We start from the raw sequence: 22911 nt of genomic DNA on the forward strand, positions 1-22911 counted from the left end.
CTGGAAAGTCTTACAGTAAAATACTTTTACAAACTTTGTTCCTTTCAGAGTAGGGGGTTCAGAAGTGTGTGTTTCCTTTTTAATTCTTTGACCTGTGTCTTTGATTCAGACTTTATGATAATACAAATGATGTAACAAATAAGTTGTCTGAAAAAAAGAAGAAAACTTACCAAGCAAAAAAGTATGAATATGGAAAGCAGGGGAAGAGGGCTGCTAGCTGGAAAAAGAAAGGAACTAAAACTGCTAACCCTAATGTGTTTATCATTGTATGACTTAAATCTAAAACGCCCAATGTACAACTGTTTTCACTGTCTTGAAAAGGAAAGCTGGACAGTTGAAACTTACACAGGTTAAGTCACTAATTTTGAAGCCTGAAGTCACATGACTTTGGCTATTCATTTAAAAAAAAAATTAGGTTTTTTAATCCAAAGCAAATAAACCCTCCTGTATGGTGGGAGGCAGTATGGAAAGTTATGAAACTAGCACAGAAAAAGAACCTTTCTTAGCAAGTCGTTTCTGATAATGTGGTATAAGTGAATATTGAAGAGGGAGTTCAACCTTTTCATAAACTGTATTGCTACCTCCACTCCTGATGTTTTTATTCGGGGGCAAAAAAAAATAATCTGTCCTGCCTACAACCTCCAAAATATTTATATCAACACATTGTTTGTTTTTAAATCAAATCTATAACTGGCAAGTATTCAAAAGAACCACTTACCCTGTGGTTAGTTGTACTGTTCTTTTTTTCTTCCTTAATCAGTTACTGAGTAGTTATGAAAAACACGTGTTATGCAGCATTCTTCATCAAACCATTAATAGATATCTGGGCACGTGGGGATAAACGTACCAACAGTTAACAGTTCGGAGTCAAGGACTGGAGCTAATACTTTGTTTTCTTCTCTCTCCAGCCACCCCCTCCAAAAGCTCTTTATGATATAACATTGAACTGGGTGACTATTCTATTTCCAAATAAAATCATGACAGGGAAAGCAGAGTCGGTAACATACCATTTGATTTATGCTTGTTATAGATCCACATAGGCAATGTTTCAGGTGTCGGCGTATTTTATATTGAGATGTGCATGTGTTCTACTTAACCAAAACATGAAAGAGGTTCTTCAAAAATTTGCAGCAGCCAAAACTGACAAACAGATTGACGAAAAGTCAAGATTAAATTGTAAGTGTCAAGATATTAGTATTCAATCTTTGTGCTGAAACTGAAGCTAATGGAAATTAAAGGTAGAAACTTCAGCAGTGGTAGAATTCCTTTACTGAGATACCTTGTAAAATTACTGGTAACTTCCAAAGTGTGATATTGATTACAGTGTAAACTGTGACGATATTTTAGAGAGATCATCTTCAGATAATTATTTAAACAGACAAACACATATATGCACAGACTCTCTCTTTTAAGAGGTTGTACCATGGAGAAGTGGAATGCACAATTATCTTGTCTGGACATGCAGATGATAAAATGGGTATGCTCTTACTGTGTGTGTATAGGGAGATCCTTAGGCAAGTATTCGCAAGTTTTTCAGTGGTTTTGGTAAGTGCTTTGAAAGAACATAATCCTTTGTGATGTGACTACTAGCGGGCACTGTTTAGTAAGCTTAAACTTGATTTTTTCCTGTAGGTGAACACAGCTTTAGTGTTTCTAATAGTAATAGCTTATATTTACCTGGTATCTCTAAGATACACTTACATAAGCAAATAAAAATGTTACGCTATCAAAATACTTAATTGTAGAGTCGTGTTGTGACTGTATGTCAGTATGGAAATACTACAAAATGCTACTTTTCTAAAACTATATCTTAAATTAATTTTGACATATTTTTTAATAGAGCCTTTTCCAAATTTATTTTATGCCATTTTGAGAAACTCAGTCTAAATAATTTTTCTCAACATGCCTTGTCCAAAAAATGCTGGTCTTGTTCAAGGAACTGGCTAATGGGTGCAAATTAGCTACATATTATTTGATGCCTTTTCATCAAATCTAAAGCCTGATTTGTCTTTCCCCACTACTGTTTTAGGGCTTTATTTTTTACAGTTTCTTTTGATAACATGTTTGCAGCAAAGTACCTTTTTTCCACAAGTATTTTTACAGACAGCAAACCAAGGAGGTGCTTCATGTTGGTGTTATCTTACCACAGATTTCAAAAACAACACTGTCTGAGGAATCACCAAACTGGCTCTAGCTTAGAAAGCTTCAAACAGCAGCAGAGTTTTAAGTAAACAAGGATGTCAATGCAAATCAAGGAGTATGTACATCTTGTCTGTGGATTCACTGTTCTGATTAATATGAGCATTATGAAATTACTCGGGGCATAGTTTTCGAAGGTGCTCTGCAAATTTTCTTATCCTTTGGAGGGAGGAGAGTCTTTGCTTGTATATGAAGGGATGAAGCTATACACCAGGTTTTCTTCAGAACAAGTGGAGAAGAAATGGCCGCTCTCATCCGCAGATCTCTTGGAAGCGATTTCCCTGGAAAATTTCTGTGAGAGGGCATTAACATGCAGAGGGGATAAAGTGAGGGTCTGAAAGAGCCACTGCGCTACTTCAGTTGTTTACTTAAGCTCAGAGCTCTGTGTGCTTTTGCCACTGATGTGTAATTTTCACCCCTCTTGTTCTGGGAGCCATTCTTGGGTTTCTGAACAACTAAACCTTTTCCCGCGAGGTGAGGGTACATCTTGGGGTTTGATCACGCTCTAGGTGCGGGATGGAGCCAGTATCACTTACTGAATGCTTGGAGGCAGGAACTGGGCTCGCCATCATGGTGCTCCCACCTTGCCTTCTCCACCCTCATGTGCTGTTGGGGAGCCTGCAGTTACAAGGCAGCCAACCCTGCGCAGACACAGCTAACTATAGCTGCATTCCCGGCCCCGTGCGTTCCCCTGGCTGCCTGCTGCGTGCCGCGGTATTGCCAGTGGGGCAGGAACACTTGTGTGATATCTGACCCATCAGTGACCGCTTTCCCAACCTATAGATTTGTAATCCATCTATGTCAGTGGATTATCCTGAGGGGAGAGAGGTATGTCCATGTGAACCAGAGCTGAAGTTGATCTCGTGAGTTGTCATGTTTTAGGCTTGAAAGCAGCCTGACCGAATCATACAAAGTTCCATCTGGCACTGTCAGTCTGTGTTTGTATGCTAGGGAGTCCAAGCCCAGCTTCTGCAGTGGTTGTTTTCTTTTTTTTTTTTTTAAATGGAGTCTCTCTCCTCACTAAAAGAAAGAAAGTTTTTTGTAACAAAAAATGTAGACGTGTACAGCCAGTTGTTCCAAATCTCCAACTTTTGAAGACGGTTATATATGTGCAGCTAAGTATTCAATGGAAGTTTTTTAATGCTTTACTTCTTCAAGAAGCAAAGATAATGTGATATATGTCCATAAGGAAATAAAACTCACATCAATTTCTTTATGCTTTAAGAGGACAGTGTGCCTGGAGGATTTAGTGCAGAAACAAGTAGATTCAGAAATTATTTATGAGTGGTGCCTGGCTAACAGGAGCTGGGGTGCTTTTAGGAAAGTCTGGGTGGAAGGGTGACAGGCAGTCTCAAGTCACAAGAGGTGGATATTTCTAAAAGGTCTTGATGGTAGAATGCATAAAGCTATTACCAGCAACTCCTTGAAGTTCTGGTTACCAAAGAAAATAAACTTACTTTTTAAATACTAAGTAGTTTTGGTTTGCATCTAGGGTTTTTATAGGCTCCAATATTGGCAGTTAGGATGGATGGTAACTTAATAGATTAGGTTGCTAAGTTGGAGAAGAGAAAGGAGAATTCAACAGTCTTGATTCAAAAAGAAAAGAAAACAACCAGTTAGGGAATTAGATCTTACGACAGTCATTTAGTTTTTTAAGATGGAGACAGGTCATTGAAGCAGCAGATAAGGAAAGGTACCTCTAAAAGTACAGTATTCTGTATAGTTGTTGTCTGAATTTCAGTCCCCTGAAACACTATTTGGAATTAAATTTTAAAGTTAATTTTATTAAGTCACTTCACTGTTGAAGTTCCTTAATTTCAATTAAGTTGATCTCATAAGAGTTGAATAAACTATGGCTCCATGAGTAGGGTCAACATTTTTTTCATATAGAACCTGAAAAGGAAAAGTCAAACTGACAATACGCCTTTTAGAAGAAAATAGTGTATAATTTCAGAAGTCATACTTAAGTTGGTACAGTATTGGATAGACTTTTCTTCTGACTGTGATTGCAGTCAGTGCTTAAATGTAAAAGTTTTGAGATCAAGTGGCTTATAAAGCTCATCAGCAATGGTGTTTTTTCAGGTACTTTTGGAAAACAGGGCACCTTTGATACAGCAGGCTTCCTCGAGGTAGAGGGGGGTAACTGCTTGATCAGTCTGTTTGCATCCCTTCTATGGGCTGAATGCAAGTCCACTGGAATACCTGTCTACTAAAAGTAATGTTTCATAGCCCTATAGCTGATCCTCTCTTTTGTGAATGTCTTCCCCCTCTTATGCGTAGAAGAAGCGTTTGAAAGCATAGAAATATGAGTTCTGAGATCACTATTGTAGGCACAGGGATGTCGGCACCCTGTGTACCTGAAACTATTTTTAACTTTATCAGCCCTAGAATCTTTTACCAGAAGTATTGCTGGTGGAAAACATAATTTTGTTGTGTGCCAGTTTCAGTAACTGTTTGGGTGAGCAAGATTTCTCAGATCCCAGATGAACCCTGATCAGCACCAGAGAACAAGCACACTTTGACCCTGTCAGGAATGTCAGATACCCCAGGAGTCACAAGCCTCTCTTAAGGTGAGAGGCTTCAGCTGTACCTGAGCTTTCAGCATCTCTGGTGCTTGCAGGGCCATTGAGTGGTGATGCCTTGTCTTTACCTGTACCTACCTGAAAAATAAATACATGTAGATATGGGTAAGAATTTCAGGAGGCATTCATTCATCTGTTGTAAGTTTCAACAGAAACAATTCTAATTGGACGTAAGGGAAAAAAAAATATTCCCAGGGAGGGTGGTGAAGCATGGGACATGTTGCTCAAAGAGACTGTGATATACCCGTACTTGGAAATTTTTAAAATCTGGTGGGATGAGACCTGGAGCAATCTGATCTGACTTTGAAGTTAGCCCAGCTTGGAGCTAGGGGTTAAAATAGATGACCTTCGTAGGTCACTTCCAACCTCAGTTATTAGGTAATTTTATCTACCATTTCACTGTGAAGCGTGGTGTCAGGACAGGGGGAGTGGTCTTCAGCAGTTCTTTGAGCTAGGAAAAATGTGTTTACCATCCCATTAGCTGTATTATTAGTTGGCAATATTTAGAAGTAGCTGTGTAAATGTAGTTGATCTAGTGAAATACTCAACCCCAGGACTACCCTCTCTCCTAAGACTTTAAGAACTATTAACTGAAAATGAAGCCTTACAAAATCTGTGCGAAGTAGGTAAATGTACTAGTTTTGCAGAAGAGTAAGTGCATGGAGGTACATGAATGGAGCTATTTATGCAGGCAATGGGCAGAAAGAGGGATGTACAACCTAGGCAGCCCAGCTTCATGCTGTATTACGGGCATGAAAGCTTGGTGTAATTCTTTTGTATGGTTTGTGGAATCTTTCTTTTTAAAAAAAAAACCAACAACCCATACTTTAAAAATCACTCACTCCAACAGCAGAGTCTTTCTGGTGTTTATTGCAAAATGCCAAATCAATTTGTGATGGTGATGGGATAGGGAGTGGGGCCACAGGTGGCATAAGAGGGAAAGCCATCTGTGAAGGGGTCAAACAGAGTTCATAACTATATTTACTGTGCGGCTTTTATTTTTAATAAAGTTTGGTGCTAATGTGTCTACTTCAGTAATAAAAACAAATCTTCAGTGAGGGCAGGGATCACTCAGATTTTCATCTGATACAAAGAGTGTTTAAATGAAGAAGAAAAGTATGTATGGAAATCTGGAAACAACTCATCATTGATGCTCTGAAACATCCCTTAGAAAACCATTATTGCCTTAGGACAGCTGCAGTATTAACTGATGCAAGTACTGAGTTAAACAGGGAGTTGCTTGTGGTGGCTTCTCATCCAGTGCGTGGACTGCACCAGGTAGTGTCTACTCTCTCCTGTGCTTAGGGAAGGGGAAAAAAATAGTATTTTCTTTTTTTTTTCCCACTCATACAGATCCACATCCAGAGAACAGAAGGGTGTGACCACATGACCTGTTCACAGTGTAACACTAATTTCTGTTACCGTTGTGGGGAAAGATACCGCCAGCTCCGGTTCTTCGGAGATCACACCTCAAACCTCAGTATCTTTGGATGCAAATACCGCTACCTCCCCGAGAGACCACATTTAAGGAGATTAGTGCGAGGCTCTGTCTGTGGTGAGTGCATACATGTTCCTTGTGGAGAGCTGCACAATGAGGTGATGGGGTGGTGTTCAATAACAGTTAAATTAAAACTAATAGTTTAAAGTATCGGATGGGCAGCCTGTTCAGTTATGTAAATGGTGGTGTATTAAATATATCTAAATATATAGCATTTTCACTCCCTTTTTCAGTGGACTGTGTATGAATAAGTATTGCATACTCTTCTGATAGATTGTTTCCTAACATTTTTAAATAATATGTAAACAAACTGGAAAAATACTGTCAATATGCATGTTGCTGGCAGTGATTTTACTCCGAAAGCGTATAGGGAGAAATAGATCAGAGCAGGAACCTTTTTTTAAATGAACCTCTGTGGCAAAGATCCATTTGGATAATACGTTGTTTGGATTTGAACCCGACCTGGGTTTGAAAAACCAGATTGTGCAGGTTTGCCTTTTTAAATAGGAAGACAATTGTCTTTTAACTCTTAGCTTTGGTTCAGATAAAATCCAGCTTAAACCAAAATACAACAATGTGTATTAATTCCTCTCACAGAAATATGATGCCAAAAGCTGGATTTTTTTTTTTTATTTAAAAAAACCCACCACTCTTAATTTGCTTTTGAACCAGATGAGTATCTGTCTCAACCTATAGAAGCACAGGAAAAATCAATAACACGTTAGATTATTACCATATGTGGTATCTTACATATACATTAAGTTCAATCATTGTAGTGAGTTTACACCATTTAAAGCTATCTGTAACATTATAGGAAACGGTTGTTTTAACTGTTAAAACCTGGGGACCTATTAAGGAAAATAGGACTTCTTGTGCTTTGTATTAAGGCATAGAATTGGAGGTGACTTGGAATTCACCTAGGATGAAGAAATAACTCTTGAGTTTATTAAATGGTGATGTTGAATGTAGAGGTGGAGGTAAAGAGATTGAACGTGTGAAAATAGAAGTCAGCAGACCTTTGGTGAAAACAATACTCCCGAGTCAAGTGTGTTCCAGTAAGAAAACTAGGTGATTTCCATTTTAGAGTAACACACAGGAGTTGGCACACAAACTCATAGGCCTGGTAATAAGAATGCTGATCTTGCTGCTCTGTAAAGTTGAGAGACTCACAAACCTGGAATGCTTGTTTAACAAGTGACAGTAAGTCGTTGAGGCTCATTAGTTTAATTTCAGGAACTTGCAAGGCTTTAGAAGAAAATTTGAGAGGTGAATTAAAGATACAGAAATAAATAGGAAACTGAATGAAAAGTCAAAATGACTGGATTTGCCTACTCTGATGTATTTTGTAGAAATAAATTCCATCGCACGGGGAGATCTAGTGTAGATTAGACAGTGCTGGTACTACAGCACGTGGGTATAAACAGTTCATGAATAAACTTAGGTTTGAAATTCAAGAACAGTTTCAAAGCACTTGGGTTTCAGAAGAGCTTTTCGTAAAAGCCATGATGGGAAACAATATAAGCTGTTTTAAAATGGATCTTGTTACCTATGATGGAATTTGCAATTACAGATACTAGAGTCTGTGCTGAGAGACATTGCCAAGCCTGTGCTGCTCACATGCAGAATCACGGGTGAACCGTATTCCAAGATTAAACCTTCTGTGTATGATGGAGATACAGATATAAAGTAAGAGGGTTTTATCACAAAACTCATATCAGTCTTTTCATAGATCTGCAAGATCTGAGATCTCACAGAACCTGATTGCAGATCTGCAAAAATGACATTATTATTATTATTGTCCTTTTTTTGGCAATAGTTTACATGTAAGGTAACTAAATATGCAGTTGGCATGTTTTAATGCCACATAAAATACAGGTGCATGTACATAATTACTATGAAAATTATTTTATATTTTCCCTCTTTGTTGTTTTAGGAAACAATAATACACAGCCTTTACCTTTTAAAAAGAAACAGCTTTTACTAGTAGGAAAGAAATTCAGTTTATTTGCAAACAGTGACTTGGAGGCAGTAAAGAAATGTGGAAGTGCATATGAGTTAAAGTTTAGTGGTGAAGATGTGGATGCTCGTATTTATAAAAACACAGATAGAGAAGGTATAAGACATTTTGCTTTCATTTCCTCGTGATTTGCATTGATTAGTAAACTAAGAAAGACTAGCAATGCTCAAAAGCTTATATTTCTCATAAGGTTTTCTGTTAAAAATTTCTTTCCAGGACTACCTCTGTCATATGGTGCTATTTCTCACAGGAATGGTCATCACTTGAATAGAGACAGAGGTAGCTGAACCTGCCAGCACATGTAACAGATGCCCTTGTTTTTACAATAGCTTGTTAACACTCAGGTTGACAACGATTCAAAGAATTCTGCGTTGTTACTCATGACCTTAAATACCTGTCATCTTTAGAGCTCTAAATTTTAATATTGATCCTAATACGCTTTATGAATAACTACCAAAACACTCCAGAGCTCTAACAGCATGAAAACCAAAAAATAAAAGTTTCAACAATTTACATCAGATTAGAATTCAGGAATTCAGCTCACTGCTCTTCCTCTATTGGATTAGATTTTGACTATGACTGGCATATGTGACCCAGTCTAGATTTTTGTACTTTTTGCCCCACAAGAGCACGTGTGTGTGAACAAGTGCTTTTTAAGAAGACATTGTGTTGTTATAGGATTATATCGCCTGACACTTTTCTTTCAAGATGATATAATCCCTGTGATACAGTGTCAGTCCGGTTTGTGGATTCTGCCATCTGCAATAGTGGAAATTTGGCAAGATCAGCTATCTTTGTAAAACTTCAGCAGAATTATCTGTGCCTGTTAATTTGGTGAGTGTAAAGGTCTGCCTCTAGTGAGTTCATCTCCAACAGTGGTCAATTAGAAATACAATCTCACTCCCTACTGCTAGTAAACATTCTTTTAGACACTTCCTTAGTTAAGGTTTGTATCTGAACCTTTGCTTAATAACTATCAATAGATGTATCTGTACTTCACCAATTCATACAGTTTTAGCTTCCACAACATCTCTGATAGGGACTGTAGGATTTCACTACGTGTTGTGTGGAGAAAGTACTTCCATTCCTCTGGTGCTTTTTTTTTATTGATTCCTGATAGTTTCATTGGTTACTTCTGTTATCATGAAATAGAGTAAGTAATAATAGCTTGCTTACCTTCGCATATCTTTTTTTTGACCCTCCATCACATTCTTCTTTGTCATGATATTTGATTTTAGTTGGTTGGGTTTTGTTCCTGTTTTGTTTGGAACTAAAGTTTCCTAGTCTTAATCATTTAAGACCAAACTGAAAACCCAGAAATGTTTAATTCTAGTTAGGGATCATACCTAGTATGTAGGACTGTAAATGTAAATATATTACAGCTTTATCAGGTAGAAGGGGAGCATTATCATCAGTAGGTGTTACTGTACAAGCCTAGAAAATAAAGTTCGTTCTGAGAGTCAGCAGAAGACATTAGAAAGAGGAGATGGCAGCAGAGACATAGACTGTTAAAAGCATAGTAAGCATAGCCTCTAAATTTTAGTAAAATGTAGCAAGAAATAAACGTTGGGTTTCCTGTAGTGAATTGCCTGTCCAGTTAGCTAAATCATGGAAATTAAGAGAACATTATCTTGGCTGTCAGTGGGAGCCTAGTGAGGTGATGCTAGGTACGTTTTCTTCTGTTACTTTACTTTCTTGCTATGGAGAAGAAATACATTTAAGTAAATGTGATTTTATAGTCTTGTGCAGTGAAAGTTTTCTTGGCTTGTTTCTACCAAATCTGGGTGGGTGTGGTGTGTAGAAAGGAACAAGCGCTTCATGGCAAGCTGGCATGCTGTCCTGGTTTCTGTTGAGAAGCAAGTGTTTGTGCCTATAATCACACGCTGTTCTGTAATAAATATAAGGGAAAAGCATTTATGGGAGCATAAATTTAAACACACTTCTTCATAAACCAGTGGTTTTGTAAAAGTAAGAAATCACAGGGAGGAGAAGATAACCTGGGAATAGAAGTGGTCTGTGAATTTGACAATTCTTTTCCTTCTTTAGCCAGCATATTTTTTAGAGAAACTTTGTACTGTGGCCAGTACAGTAAAGGTGAAATTGCTTTTATCCTTCAGTCCCAGCAGACTTAGAGATTTCATTCTCATAGTAATTTCATGCAATTTTACTTCCAAAGCCATTATACTAGTTGGCAGTTTACCAAACCGAAAGATACGTTTTAACCCCGTGAAGCCTGAGTATAAGTATAATAAACATGCAACAAAACTGCGCCTCAAGTATTTACAACACAACAGTTGAGAGGTGAATGTTTATACTATAGCCAGAGTGCTGTACTCATGTTCCTCTGTGTCCAGAGTGCCACATTCACGGCTATCTGAAAAATCAGAAAATCAGAATGAAGGAATTTAAGCCACAGAAACTCAGTTCCCATGTACTTGGTTTTAAGTCTCCATGAAGCTTGTTGTTGAATTGGCAATTGGCCAAGTTGTTGAAGGCAGAATGTTTGGTTATAACTGGAGTTAGTGATGAATTGTACAGAAAGGAAAAATGTGTTGAACTGTCTTAAATGTACTTAAGGTGCTGCTTAAGTACCACTTGAAGTCAGTTGGGTGAATTATATTCAAAATCAGTTGCTATGTACTTCATGGGTATGTAACAGAACACAACGTGTAATGATGCTATTAAAACAAATGAAATTTTTTGCATGGTCGACAGCATTTCAAATAGGATTCTGAAAGCAGCATGTTTCGGATCTGACTGACCTGTACTTCTGTCCCAAGACAGAGAGCAAGATTCACTCTGTGTGCATGGCTTTGAGCACCACAGGAGGAAGCTTGCATTTCTAGGATCCAGCCTTCATTAGCAACTTTATTAAGTCTGTTGTGACTTGTGAGAAGTCACCTACACGTACTTGATAAGACACTTGTAAAATGGATGCAAATTTATATTAGAACTTGACTCTGCATAGATATAACTGTTTTGATTTGTAAGTAGATACTTCTAGTGGCTCTGTTGTTTAAACATTAGAATGACATTTAGACTTAGAAGACAGAACTTTATTTCTCTCATGCTAGTGATCAAATTTGAAACTCATATGTTAATTTTTTACATGGCAAAGAATTCTCTAAGGATTTAAGCGGGTTTGTGTATATTACCCTAAAACCTGCAACAAACCCAGTTATGCAAGGGAAAAATATTCCCTTGTATTTCCCTAAATATTTTCTCATTTTGCAGGAAAAAATCATTCTGTGTGTCACAGGTAATGCAACCCCTCCGAGACACCTACAAATACAGTTATCGCATTACCACTTCATGTTGAGTAATCCAGTAGAGAAATTGTTTACCATTAATTTGAGTAGAACTGTGTGTGAAAAGGTTCCCTTTTGAGGCTTGTTCTATTTACAACCATTTCTTTTTAATTTGTCCTTAAAAGCTAGCTTTGAACATTATCAAACTGACCCTCAACCTACTGCTGAGTTCACCACATATACTAATGATCCAAGATTTTATTCAGCTCTGAGGCATGTTTTACATTTGCTCTCTCTGCTAGTAGTCTTGGAGTTAGCTGACATAGGATGGTGGGTTGGGAAGTTTAGTGCCTGCAATAAACATCCTTAATCTCAGCAGCATTTCTTGTTGTCACAGTTCCCTCTAGGATTAAGAGCCTCATAATCCTTCACACTATAACAAACTGTGTGTGTCAAACTGGAATCTGATAGAAAGTAATGTTCAATTCAGATGTGTAAAATGGAGCATTTTATAATTTGTTTCATACAATGCTGATAAAAATGATTGGAGTAAAAGGTACGTATCCGCTGCTTTGCAGTGATCGCTGCTGTTTGTACTCTTACTGATGGTAACTTGTGCAGCTCTTGTTCACCTTGTATTAACTTGTTCCTTAATTTCAGTTTACAGAGGTAAAAAAAAGATAAAGGATTTAAATATGGTAGATATATAAGGAGAAAAAGTATTTTGTTTTGTTTTTTAAAGTTTAATCTTTAGAAAGAATGCACTGATAACCAAAAGAAGATACCGTCCTATGACGATGAAAGGTCATGTTATCCTGTAAGATCTTGGAACTACACAATACTCATAACTGTATACTCAAAGGTGAAAGGAAAAAGACACTCAGGCTTTATTTCAGCTCTGAGTAGTTTGTCAAATGCAAGTAAACAAATTCTTGAACTGATTTAACTTAGGAACCATTCTTTGTGGCTGCAAAGAAACTATTCCAGTCAAAAGCTATCTTAGCCCTTTCTGCAGACTCTGTTTCTGTGTACTTAGTCACCAGTTCAGTGGTTTGTTTCTAATAATTTTGGTACAAAATGTCATAATTTTCTAGCATTTTAATTAGCTATTAATAAAGATAGTTCATACTTTAAAACAACCTGTTATAAGGTTTACTTTGAAATGGTTAAAGGCTCTGGTAATTTTTTTTACATGTTTTTAATTGCTCATTTTCAGAGTTTTCTTGAGGTTTTCCAATGCTACATTCCTTCTCCTGTCTACACTTGAATAATTTATTTGACAACGTCTGTGCCTATAGAATGCAGCACAGTGGAGTCGTAAGAAGGTCTGCCATTAGGATGCCTAACAACTACAGTAATACCAATAATTTTGCTAGTTTTTTTCTTCTAGGAATTAATGTTTCCTACCCACAACACTCCTATGAAATGTAAAAGCTATCAAAACAGCATGAAAAGGACCAATTCATTTAACTGCTGTAAATATTTCCAAAATATCTCATTTTTCCTTCACACTGCCCAAATTAGTGGCTCAGGTTATGGAGAGGTTTGCATCATTACTGAATGAAGTAATGCATTTACTGAAATCTGATGCAAGTGACTTGAGAGAGGGAAAAGCAGGGAAGAGAGAGGTAACAAACTCTCTTTTCTTCCCTTTCTAGAGGTGATCTTTCAAACACTTGCTTAGCTTAGGCAATTGCTTTATTTCAAATCCCTGATCAGACTACTGGTGTACCAGTAAAAATGCCTGCCCTGCTGCATTTTCAAACAGTTAAGACAAGTGACATCTCTGAGCCAACCACTGAGCCAACACAGCCAGGGAGATTCTGCTGTTCAGTTGAAAGCATGCAACACAAGAAAGATAACTTGGATTGAAAGTGCAGATTTCCACTTCAGTGTTTCAGAAGGAGCTCTGCCTTCCCTCCATGCATTTCCTCAGATCATGAACTCATCGCAAGTAAAGAATATGAGCACACTTCATTTGTTCTTAGTTTTATGCTCTAGCTGGTACCACCTCACTACTTTGCTCACATAAGAGTGGCAACATATCCTTTTAAATGTTGATCCAAAATAGACTTGGCTGTGGTTTGATTTAGACCTAAATCGCAGCTGTACATGAGGACTTCACCTTTGCCTTTTAAAGCAAGCAGAAGCATATTTAGAGGAGATGGTCTCATCACCTTGAGCTGACCTAAAACTCTTCAAGATGCTGGTTTGCCTGGCACCTTTCCAAGGTCGTTGCTGTGCAGTAGGATTCCAGAGAAGCCAAATGATAGTAGCTTTATAGCTATCGTGTTCCTGTCGATGCCTGATGGATTTCAGAATGGAAACAGAAGTAAATGCAGGCTAACTGTTAATGTATAAAATGAGCTGTGCTTGGAGATTTGTGGTGGGTGAAGAGGGCAGAGAGAAATGAGTGCAAGAGCTGGCTGAGTGGCGATAGCTCCTAGCTGGGTTTGTAGGATGAATGTACAAATAGGAATCCTGGTAAAGTTTAAAAAAAATGTACCAGTTTTTCGGAGTCTGGTATCGGGATATTTATAGATGGTTGGAAAGGGAAAAATAAAGTGCTCACTTTGATTTAATGAATTTTGCATTTCAGCTGGAAAACTACTCATTACACCCCTAATACTGGTTCTGGGACTGGCACTGGGAGCCATAGCTGTTGTAATAGGTAAGACTTACATATGTGGATGAGTCTTATACTGATGTTGCAGTGACTTTCTTTGTGACATCTCAGTATTTTCATTGCAGAGAAGTGGACACAGAGTGCAGTTTTCATAGATAGTGTTTTAGTATGAAGCATGTGACTTTTTTTAAAAAAAATTGTCTTTAGAATCTTTTTTTTTCTCCTACTTGCATTTTATGCTTATTAATTAGTTTTTCCCCCAATTATTTGGTTTTCTGAACCAAAAAACTTCAACTAACATAGTTAAACTAGTAAAAAGGCCCAAGTAATTTAAACATAGTCTTGGGGCCTGGCTGACTTGGGCCCACCCGTTAAGCACGGATCACAATTTTAAGATCTTGGCCCATGTGCATGGTAAGATTTTTGAGGCACTAGGCATAGTCCCAAAAGCCTTCCAGCTTGAAGATGCAACAGCAACAAAAAAGCAGCAAATTGTGATGAGTCAGTCTCAATCTTATTCAGTGCATAGGCTGCCAGATTGAATTACATCACAAAAAACAGTTCTGTGAACTCATTTCATATAGTATCAAAGCTCTGTTAACACAGTTGTGTTAACGGGGATGTCGTTATACTAGAAAATCTGCTCTTTGCCTGGCTCAGTTTAATTCTCCTGCAGAAATGAAATAAGCCATAATAAAGAAATGTATGATTTTGCTCATGTAAGTGCATATCCACTATTTATGTTGGCAGTAGTATGTCAGCTGGGGATCATGCTCTTCACAACTCTTCACCGATCTACTTAGTGGATTGAAAACTTGCAGTGTGTGCCCAGCCCTGAGGCTTGTTGGAATGTGGCACCTTTATTTTTATATAATAAAGCTGAAATATAACAGCACAGTTACATTAACAAGATCAGTATTCTGAGTTGGATTCACTGAAGATAGATGTCTATATTTAGTTATCCATCTTAAAAATTTATTCTTTTTAGTGGCATTTTTATGCCAAAAATATAGGCAGTAAAGATTCCTTAATGCCAGTAAAGTTTTATTTTGTTCAGCAATCTGGTGTAATCTATGCTGGGAAAAAACCCACTCTTTTGCTTATATTAAAAATAAAGAGGGCTTTGCAATAGTACAGTAGCAATAATTGCAGTAATACCCACTATTCCATTGATGTCCCATCCTAGGTATGGCCAGATAAGGGGACAAAAAAGAAAAACCAACAGTTTCAAAGTTTTGGTTTTGAGGTAATTACAGCAATTTACTGACAACACAAATTTTAAAGTAGTCTCAGGATTTTCGCTGAGAACCATTTTACACCTTTTAAAAGGCTATTGAGCAAAGCAGGGACCCTGGTGACCACTACTCTAGTAGTCTTTTGTTACATTTTGTTACTGTAGTGGTGTCTGAAAAGGAAATCTTTCACCATTTCAGCTAGTGGCAAGAGACAGGGGAGATGCTTCTCGCTTAGTTTTGAAAGAGTACCTTATGACAAACTGTTTGTCACTTGAATAAATCTGATTCATGTATTTTTCCTTTTACAGTTTCCTTTCTCTCAAAAGACTTTTAAGAATAAATAGTTCTCTACCCAGGCAAGGGTAAACATTTGGTATTACTTTGCAATGATTAGGATGTTTGTAAAAATAAATACTTTAAAAAAAAAAAAAAATAATAACATGCTGCTTCTGTTGCATGTGAAACTGGTTGAAAATGAGTTAAATCAGTCTTGGGTTTACACCTAAGGATTGCCCAAGTGGTTTTAGAAGTTTTAAGCTTGTTTCTTATACAAAACACCACGGTTCAGGGATTAATTTGTCAGAGATGGGAGTAGAGTTAGCAGGAACTTGTTGTAAATGGGAAACATAGCTTAACTCATTACTAAAGAAACTGTTGCAGGCTACTGTTTTTTCTGCTTGTGCAAATGCCTCTAAATTCTCTTGAAACATAGAAAGCTGCATCTGAATACTCTGCATACACTGAAAGAGCATAATGCATGCTCAAACGATTGGATTTAATTATGGTTTCATTCTTATTTTTCTTTTGGCAGGTTTATTTGTGTTTCCTATCTATTGCCTTTGTAAAAAGCAGAGGAAAAGGTCACGGACAGGTATGCCCTGGTAAGGATGGACCTTTACTCACGTGGACTGAGCTGGTCCTGCAAGGGCTATACCCACTTTGTGCAACAGAGCAATACAGTGCTGGTAACAGCATCAAAGCCACCGCCCTGGAAGAAAAATGGGGGATTGCCTGCCATCTTCCCTCAGCTGAAAACACTACTGCAGACCAGAAAGCCTCTTTGCTCTGGTGCACTCTGAACAAGATGGGCCCCCTGACTGCTGCTTTTTAAATGTTTTGGGGTTTGTTTTTTTTTTAATTATTACTTTGGAGGATTTTTTTTGAGTCTTGAGTTTCAGAACTAGACAATCAAAGTCTGTATTGTAGCCACAACTCTACTACCGATTTGGCCTGTGAAGAAAGCATTTAACTGCTAACATGTGCTCCATTTAACTTCAGTGTTGGCCTTTAAGGGGGAAATGCTTAGAAGTGTTTGGAGTCTTACTGTGTACTGAGCATACTACTTTTGGTATTAAAAACTACTTCTGTAAATAACTTCCATCACACAGCATTCTGTTCAGCATACCAAAACCCCATCATGAGCCAGAGCACGACAGCTGGTTATCTTCAGAGTCCTCCTGCGAGTGGGCAAGAGCGTAGATTGCCACTGCCAAACTGTAGTGCCTCAGAGGGAAATCTTAGTATTGAAGCTCCATGACACTTATAAATATACTGATTGGTTTCACTTCGCTATTTAATTTATGAGTGTATTAATATTGATTGGGGTGGGGTGTTTGACAGATTTGTTGGAAGAGTACTGCGTTTTTAAATTCTCCCAGTACAGAAGAAATTTAAAGGGTTTAGATAACAAAAAGTGTCAGTGGCCTGTTCTGTTCCAAGATACCCCTGAAGTATATTTACAGGGAAGCTGGAAACCTGCTCTTCTATTCTGACTTGGCCTATAATACACATGCTACACTCTAGTTGTGTGAAGATTGACTTGATAAAATTTTTCCAACCTAAATAGCACAGGTTTTTTTTAAGTAGGCTACATAAGGCTGAGAGCATCTACTGATGTCTCGGGAGGAAAATCTCTGAATTTTGGGTAAGGGGAGGGGTCATGAATTCTTAGGAGACCATTTCATTCTTACTCTCTGCTTCTAGTGTTTCTCTTCCTGCTGCATTACAGATCTGAAGAGAATAGCTATCCTTGCTCTTTTTTTCCTAACTTCAGAGTACCACTGTTTGCTACCGGACGTCTTTCTCAGCACGTTGCCACAAGAGCAATGTAATTCAGCATTAGGAATTGGCTACAGCGTGTTTTCATTTTCAGTTATAATCCAAATTTATTGTACAAATATAATTTAAAAGAAAAATATGAATAAAACAAATGTGTAAGTAGAACACTGAAACCATAAAGGAACTGAATAAGAGAAATATATATATACTTTAAAAATACAAGCTGATCTTAAGAAGATTGGATTTATACTGTGAAGGTACTTTTTTTTCAGTGTGTGTGTTTGAAGATAGATAGATATATATATATATGTTTGTATATATATGAGGAGACGGGAAAGCAGGGAGATGAGTAATGTCCTAAAGAGTCTACAGACTTCAAAATGTCGGCCCCCAGATATCATAGCATTTGAGAGTATGTACTTTGCACCGCTTTCTTTGAAAATTATTACATCTGAATTTAGTTGTAATTTTTAAGTAAATAGTATTCTGCCCCACCAACATAATACTGTTGTAAGATACTCACTTTGACTTCAAGACGACTGATTTCTTGTGGAAGAAACTGATGAATTTTCTTTACCTGGCAACACAGGTGTCAGCTTACCATAGCTGGCTAGCATGCTTGTTTTGTGTCAGCTTCTGGGTTTGGGTTTTTGTTGGTTTTTTTTTTCTCTTGTTGAAACTGTGTACAAGCACACCATAGTAGTCAACAAGTACTTAATATTTCCATTTAAATTCAAGGGCATGTTGACCCAGTTGTCCTAATGGTAGAAATAGTACCTTTCTACGATTTGCAAATTAAGTGGGGAAGCAGTGGCATGTAGAAGTAAAGTTCAAAGCCTATTGTCAATGCAAATCCACCTGTTAATTAGATTTCTTTTTCTGTGACACAGCAGTTTTCTATTTTGTTCTGTCTGAGGTTGGAAGCTGCCTTAAAATTGGGCTTGGTTTTGAGTGTGTTTTCTGAGGCTATACATATCAGTTGTCTTTGGCTTACTCAGGGATTTTTATTCCTCTCTTTAAATGTCAAATAATGAAGATATTTTTGTATTATTTAGAAAAACCTTCAGACCTCAGAGAGCGAGATATATATGGATAGATAGATTTGGGTTTGCAATGCAGTCTGTAATATGGTGTCAAACTATTCCACTTGAGAATATTTTAGTACTTGAGATTATCTGTAATTAACTCTACAGTGGATTAATTTCCTTTTTTCTCCTGGTTCTTTATAAATGTGTGAGGTATTCTTACAGTCTTTGTAGTTGTTTTCACTCTGCTGTTTGCCATTTTCAGTTTCTGATGGGAGTTCAGTAAGATGTGGAATTAAGATGGTAGATAAAGAGCATAAAAGGGAAGATAATATATCTGCACTTATTTATATTCAGAAAGCATGTCATTGTGGGTGGAGGAAAGGAACACATAGCTCCTACATTGTCACTTCATCTAGGCCATTTTGATTTTATCAGAACAGATTAAATCAAAGGGAAATGGTTCTTCGCTTTCTACACTTAGCAAAAAGAGGCATCTTTGAACTTGTAAAGATGAGAGACTCTAATCTTGCTTTCTCTGTTGGAAAAAAAGAATGACAGTAATGTTTGGTTTTGTTTTTCTGTAAAACAGGAGATTTCAGGAGCCAGGCAGAGTAGGGATATGGAAGTCTTTTTCCATCCATATAAAAATATTCTCCCTTTAATAGTACAAAAATACAATTTTTCATCAATATGCAATATAACCAACTGAAAAATTAAGTAGTTTAGTACCAAACTTAATTCAATAAAATGTTAGCTTTTAAACTACTCCTCTCATATCACAGGAAATCTTACATCAAAGTCATGTAATTTGTTTTACAAGCAGTAATTTATCAGTGTGAAAGAAATGGAATGAACTTTGTTAAGGAGATTCAGAGATGTTTTTACTATGTAAACGTGTTTTGGGTTTTGTAACTGTACTCTAAAGAAACTGTCAGACTGTCCTACTCCATCTTTATTAGCAGAAAACTTCATGAGGCAGCTGAATTAACCTGCTAAGGCAGATTTCACGCTATTATATGCTGATCATAGTTGATCATCAGGTTTGCTTTCACCATATTTAATATTTAAGAATATTTATCCTCGTGCAAAGTTGTTACTCACAGATACCTATATTCAGACTAGGAAATGCTTAAATCCATTCTACGCTAGCTGCCTTTTGCAGGCTTGCCTGGAAACAGATTTGCCCATGCCCTCGGGCCTCGGGGCAGGCGTGCAGCTGTCGCCCTCCCTGCGGTGCCCTGCTGTGTGTGCCCCATCCTGCTTCTGCTGGGGAGGGCTGGATGGATGGGCCAGTCCGGAGGGGGTGGCTTTTCCTTTCTCTACTTTATTCACAAAGAGTATTTTGTTGTGTTTCATTAATTGGGTCAAGTTTCAGGGCTGCTCAACCATGTCAGGGGCAGGATGATTCTGATTGCTGCGGCATCTCAGAGCATAGTTAGCTGTATTTGCAGAGCTTATCCAGGAGCTGGTGACTGGAGAATAATTGTGCTTTTCCTTGTGTCAGTCTGTTAGCCAGGGAGAACAAGAAGCTGAGTAGGAATAAAAGCAAGAGGCAGAAGTGCAGTTCAGAGTAGCCTTGTGCTGTTGCTGTGACCCATCAGTTTTAGTTCTGTACATCGAAGTCTGTTAGTTTTCAGTTCTCCCCACCTGTGTATATTTATATCTTTTAAATGTCGATTAAAATACAGTGCACTGAGTGATCTGTTATCTTTGGGGCAGCGCAGATGTGTAAGTAAGGGAGGATTTTGTGTTAGGTTTTGATGTAACTAATTCTGACTTCATAACTCTTAGTGGTATGTTAGGGATTTTTTAATTTATGTCTATTTATTGGTTCGGAAAGTTTGATCAACATGAAGTTTCATTTCATTAAAAATATTAATTTGCAGGGACTATTGCCAATTTAACTAGAAGGCATTTTGGATCACCGTCGGGTATTCTTTTCAGCCAAAGGGCTTTCTGCTCTTCCAAAGACTGCCTTTGCTTGTGTGGTGTTAAGTGGTGTGTAAGATAGGGCAGTAATTCTGTCAGAGGATACAAATTCGTCAGTGGTGGAATGGTTTCTCCTGCTAGTTAGATCTGAGAAGCTGCTTAATATTCAGTGGCCAAATAGTTTGCCATACAGACTGAGATTTTTTTTTTTTTAATTAGTTGTGGTGGTTTGTCTCTTAAGCAACCCTTGCACCGTTCATAATTCTTCATGTGAAAATTGTGTAGGTCCAAGCTGTGGATAAGAACCATGGATTACTGTTACAATCTACATTAGATCTCTGATTTTGCTGATGGAAAGAATCCTTCCTGAGGAAACTTACTAGAGAGATAATTTCTTAGTTTCTTGTAACGTTGCAGCCTTATAGTTGCGGTGGGTCAGTTTTATTCCTGATACCGGTCATAGCCCCATCAAATCAGAGAAGTTGTATGCATTTTGATGCCAGTATGGAATTTGGTCACAAATATTTAGATAAAAATATCTGGAAGTGTGTTGGTAGCCATTGGGTAGCAACTTGAAAATCTGGTTCACTTTGAAGAAGTGCAAAACACTATGGAGCCAGTCCTCTCACTTGCCCAGTGAAGCTAGTGCTGTTTAGTACATGCAGGAGAGGGCAGGGAGTAGGGGAGAATTTCAAAATGATGTTTTTATTAAAGCAAATTATCAGGGGAAGGAATACTAGTTTTTTAATATAATAAAGAGACTTCTTAATGCTTTGAGTCACTAATAAAGTTAGAAACAACATCCATAGACAGTGTTGACTAAAATCTCTTAGAATTCTGCTTTCTTCGTTGTAACAGATAGTAAGTAGCACAGTGTAAGATTTGGAATTACAGCTGTTCATTATTTTTCAGGCTTAACACATAAACTTGAAGAATAGGGCACACAACATTTAAAAAGTTATATTGCTGATATATTTGATAGCCTCCTGCTACTGTTACATGAAAAACGAGCTGAGCCTTGATTCAGCTGCAAGACTAGCAGTGTTTTCACTTAAGTACTGCTCAAGCTATAACACAACACCACACTCAAACTTCTGTCTTAATAAAACTAACAAATGCAACTTGTTGCAGTTGCATAGGACTGCAGCTTCCTGGCTGATTCTTATTTTTCTGTGCATATGGGCTCAGGATCTATATGTTCTCTGTCCACTAAGGAATGGCGTGCTCTTATTAGGCAATTAATCACTCTTAGCCTGACAGTGAAGTACCATAAGGTAGGAAAATGAAAATTGATCTTAGAGTGCATGCTCTGATTTCAAAGGTAAAAATGTCTTATAAGCTTTAATTACTTACTCCCTAGTAAAAAAAAAAATACATTTCTAAGCATAATTGCAGCTGTTTATTTCTAAATATATGGGTTTTTTAAAAAAGTCATTATAATAGCAATTAGTTTATTAAAAAATGCATATTGTGCAAAAGAAAAACTTTTGGAGCTTATTTGGTTTATCAAAACTTGAAAAATTAATCTGAGGTGTTCTGGATGGATAAAAGAAGAGGAGAAATTTATTGCGTAAAAATATTTGAATTGTTTATTTTTAGCATAAAGATGGATTTTGCACATACCTGCTTAAACACAGTTGCATGCTAACCCCATTCAGTGTTCACCTTGTTGAAAACTTGTCAGACTAAAACCAGTATTGTTGAAATTTTATACTGCTGTCACTGAGCATGATGTTACTAACAGGATGCCACGTTTACCTCATTTTTAGAAGGAAAATCTGCTTACAGAATCCTAACAAGCTGTTCAGATATTTTAAACCTGTCCTGTTAAAGTGCTGATGCAGTCAAGAAACATTTTCATGCGTTATGCAAGCTCTGGGTAAGCAGATGGTTTCAGTCTTTAGTCATGGACTATCTTTTTGCATTAAAAATGTGCTCTTAAGAGTTCTTCAGTCCAATTTACGGTCTGCTGTTGTATGTCCAGAAATTGCAAGGAAAGGGGTAGATTTACATTTCACTGTTTACCATCTCATAATAAAATGTTTACCATATTTCCATTTGTTATACATTTTTATTTATAAATGCTCTCCTTTTTCCTTCCAAATTTCATAATTTGAAACTTGAGTTGCAAAAATGACTGAAGGTGAATTTGGACTGGAAAATGTGATCTCATAAGAAGTTGTTTCAGTAATGCTTTGCTGAGCTATACCAGCAAAAATTAATTCTTTTGTATTTAAATTACTTAACACAGATTTCAGCATTTTATATTTTCTTCAGGGCTTTTAATTTTGCATATTTTTTTTTAAAATGCAGTTAAACAGCACAGCGGTCTTTGTTATGTAACTAACCATCTGAGTCCAAGTAACTTTTTAAGGTATTTGTTAATTCTTGTGACTGTGGTAGTGACAAGAATAATAGGTGCTGGAAAAAAGAAAACATGATCTCTGAGGAGGTTGTCCAAGCTGAACTTTTATCTTAATTCCATGACAAT

General features: G+C 37.3%; 1 protein-coding gene across 2 annotated transcripts in view; it reads left to right on the forward strand.

Moving 5' to 3' along the window:
* Positions 1-22470, forward strand: part of RNF217 (ring finger protein 217) — a 64500-nt gene extending 42030 nt beyond the window's left edge. For both annotated transcript variants that reach the window (XM_027786088.2, XM_055809463.1), the window contains 3 exons: positions 6135-6336; positions 14144-14215; positions 16217-22470. In XM_027786088.2, coding sequence (XP_027641889.2) covers positions 6135-6336; positions 14144-14215; positions 16217-16290 — 348 coding nt within the window. In that variant the 3' untranslated portion in view covers positions 16291-22470. The remainder of the gene's footprint in view (positions 1-6134; positions 6337-14143; positions 14216-16216) is intronic.
* Positions 22471-22911: the final 441 nt, after the last annotated feature.

The sequence above is a fragment of the Falco peregrinus genome, chromosome 7 (genome assembly GCF_023634155.1).
Source record: "Falco peregrinus isolate bFalPer1 chromosome 7, bFalPer1.pri, whole genome shotgun sequence".
Classification (NCBI taxonomy): domain Eukaryota; kingdom Metazoa; phylum Chordata; class Aves; order Falconiformes; family Falconidae; genus Falco; species Falco peregrinus.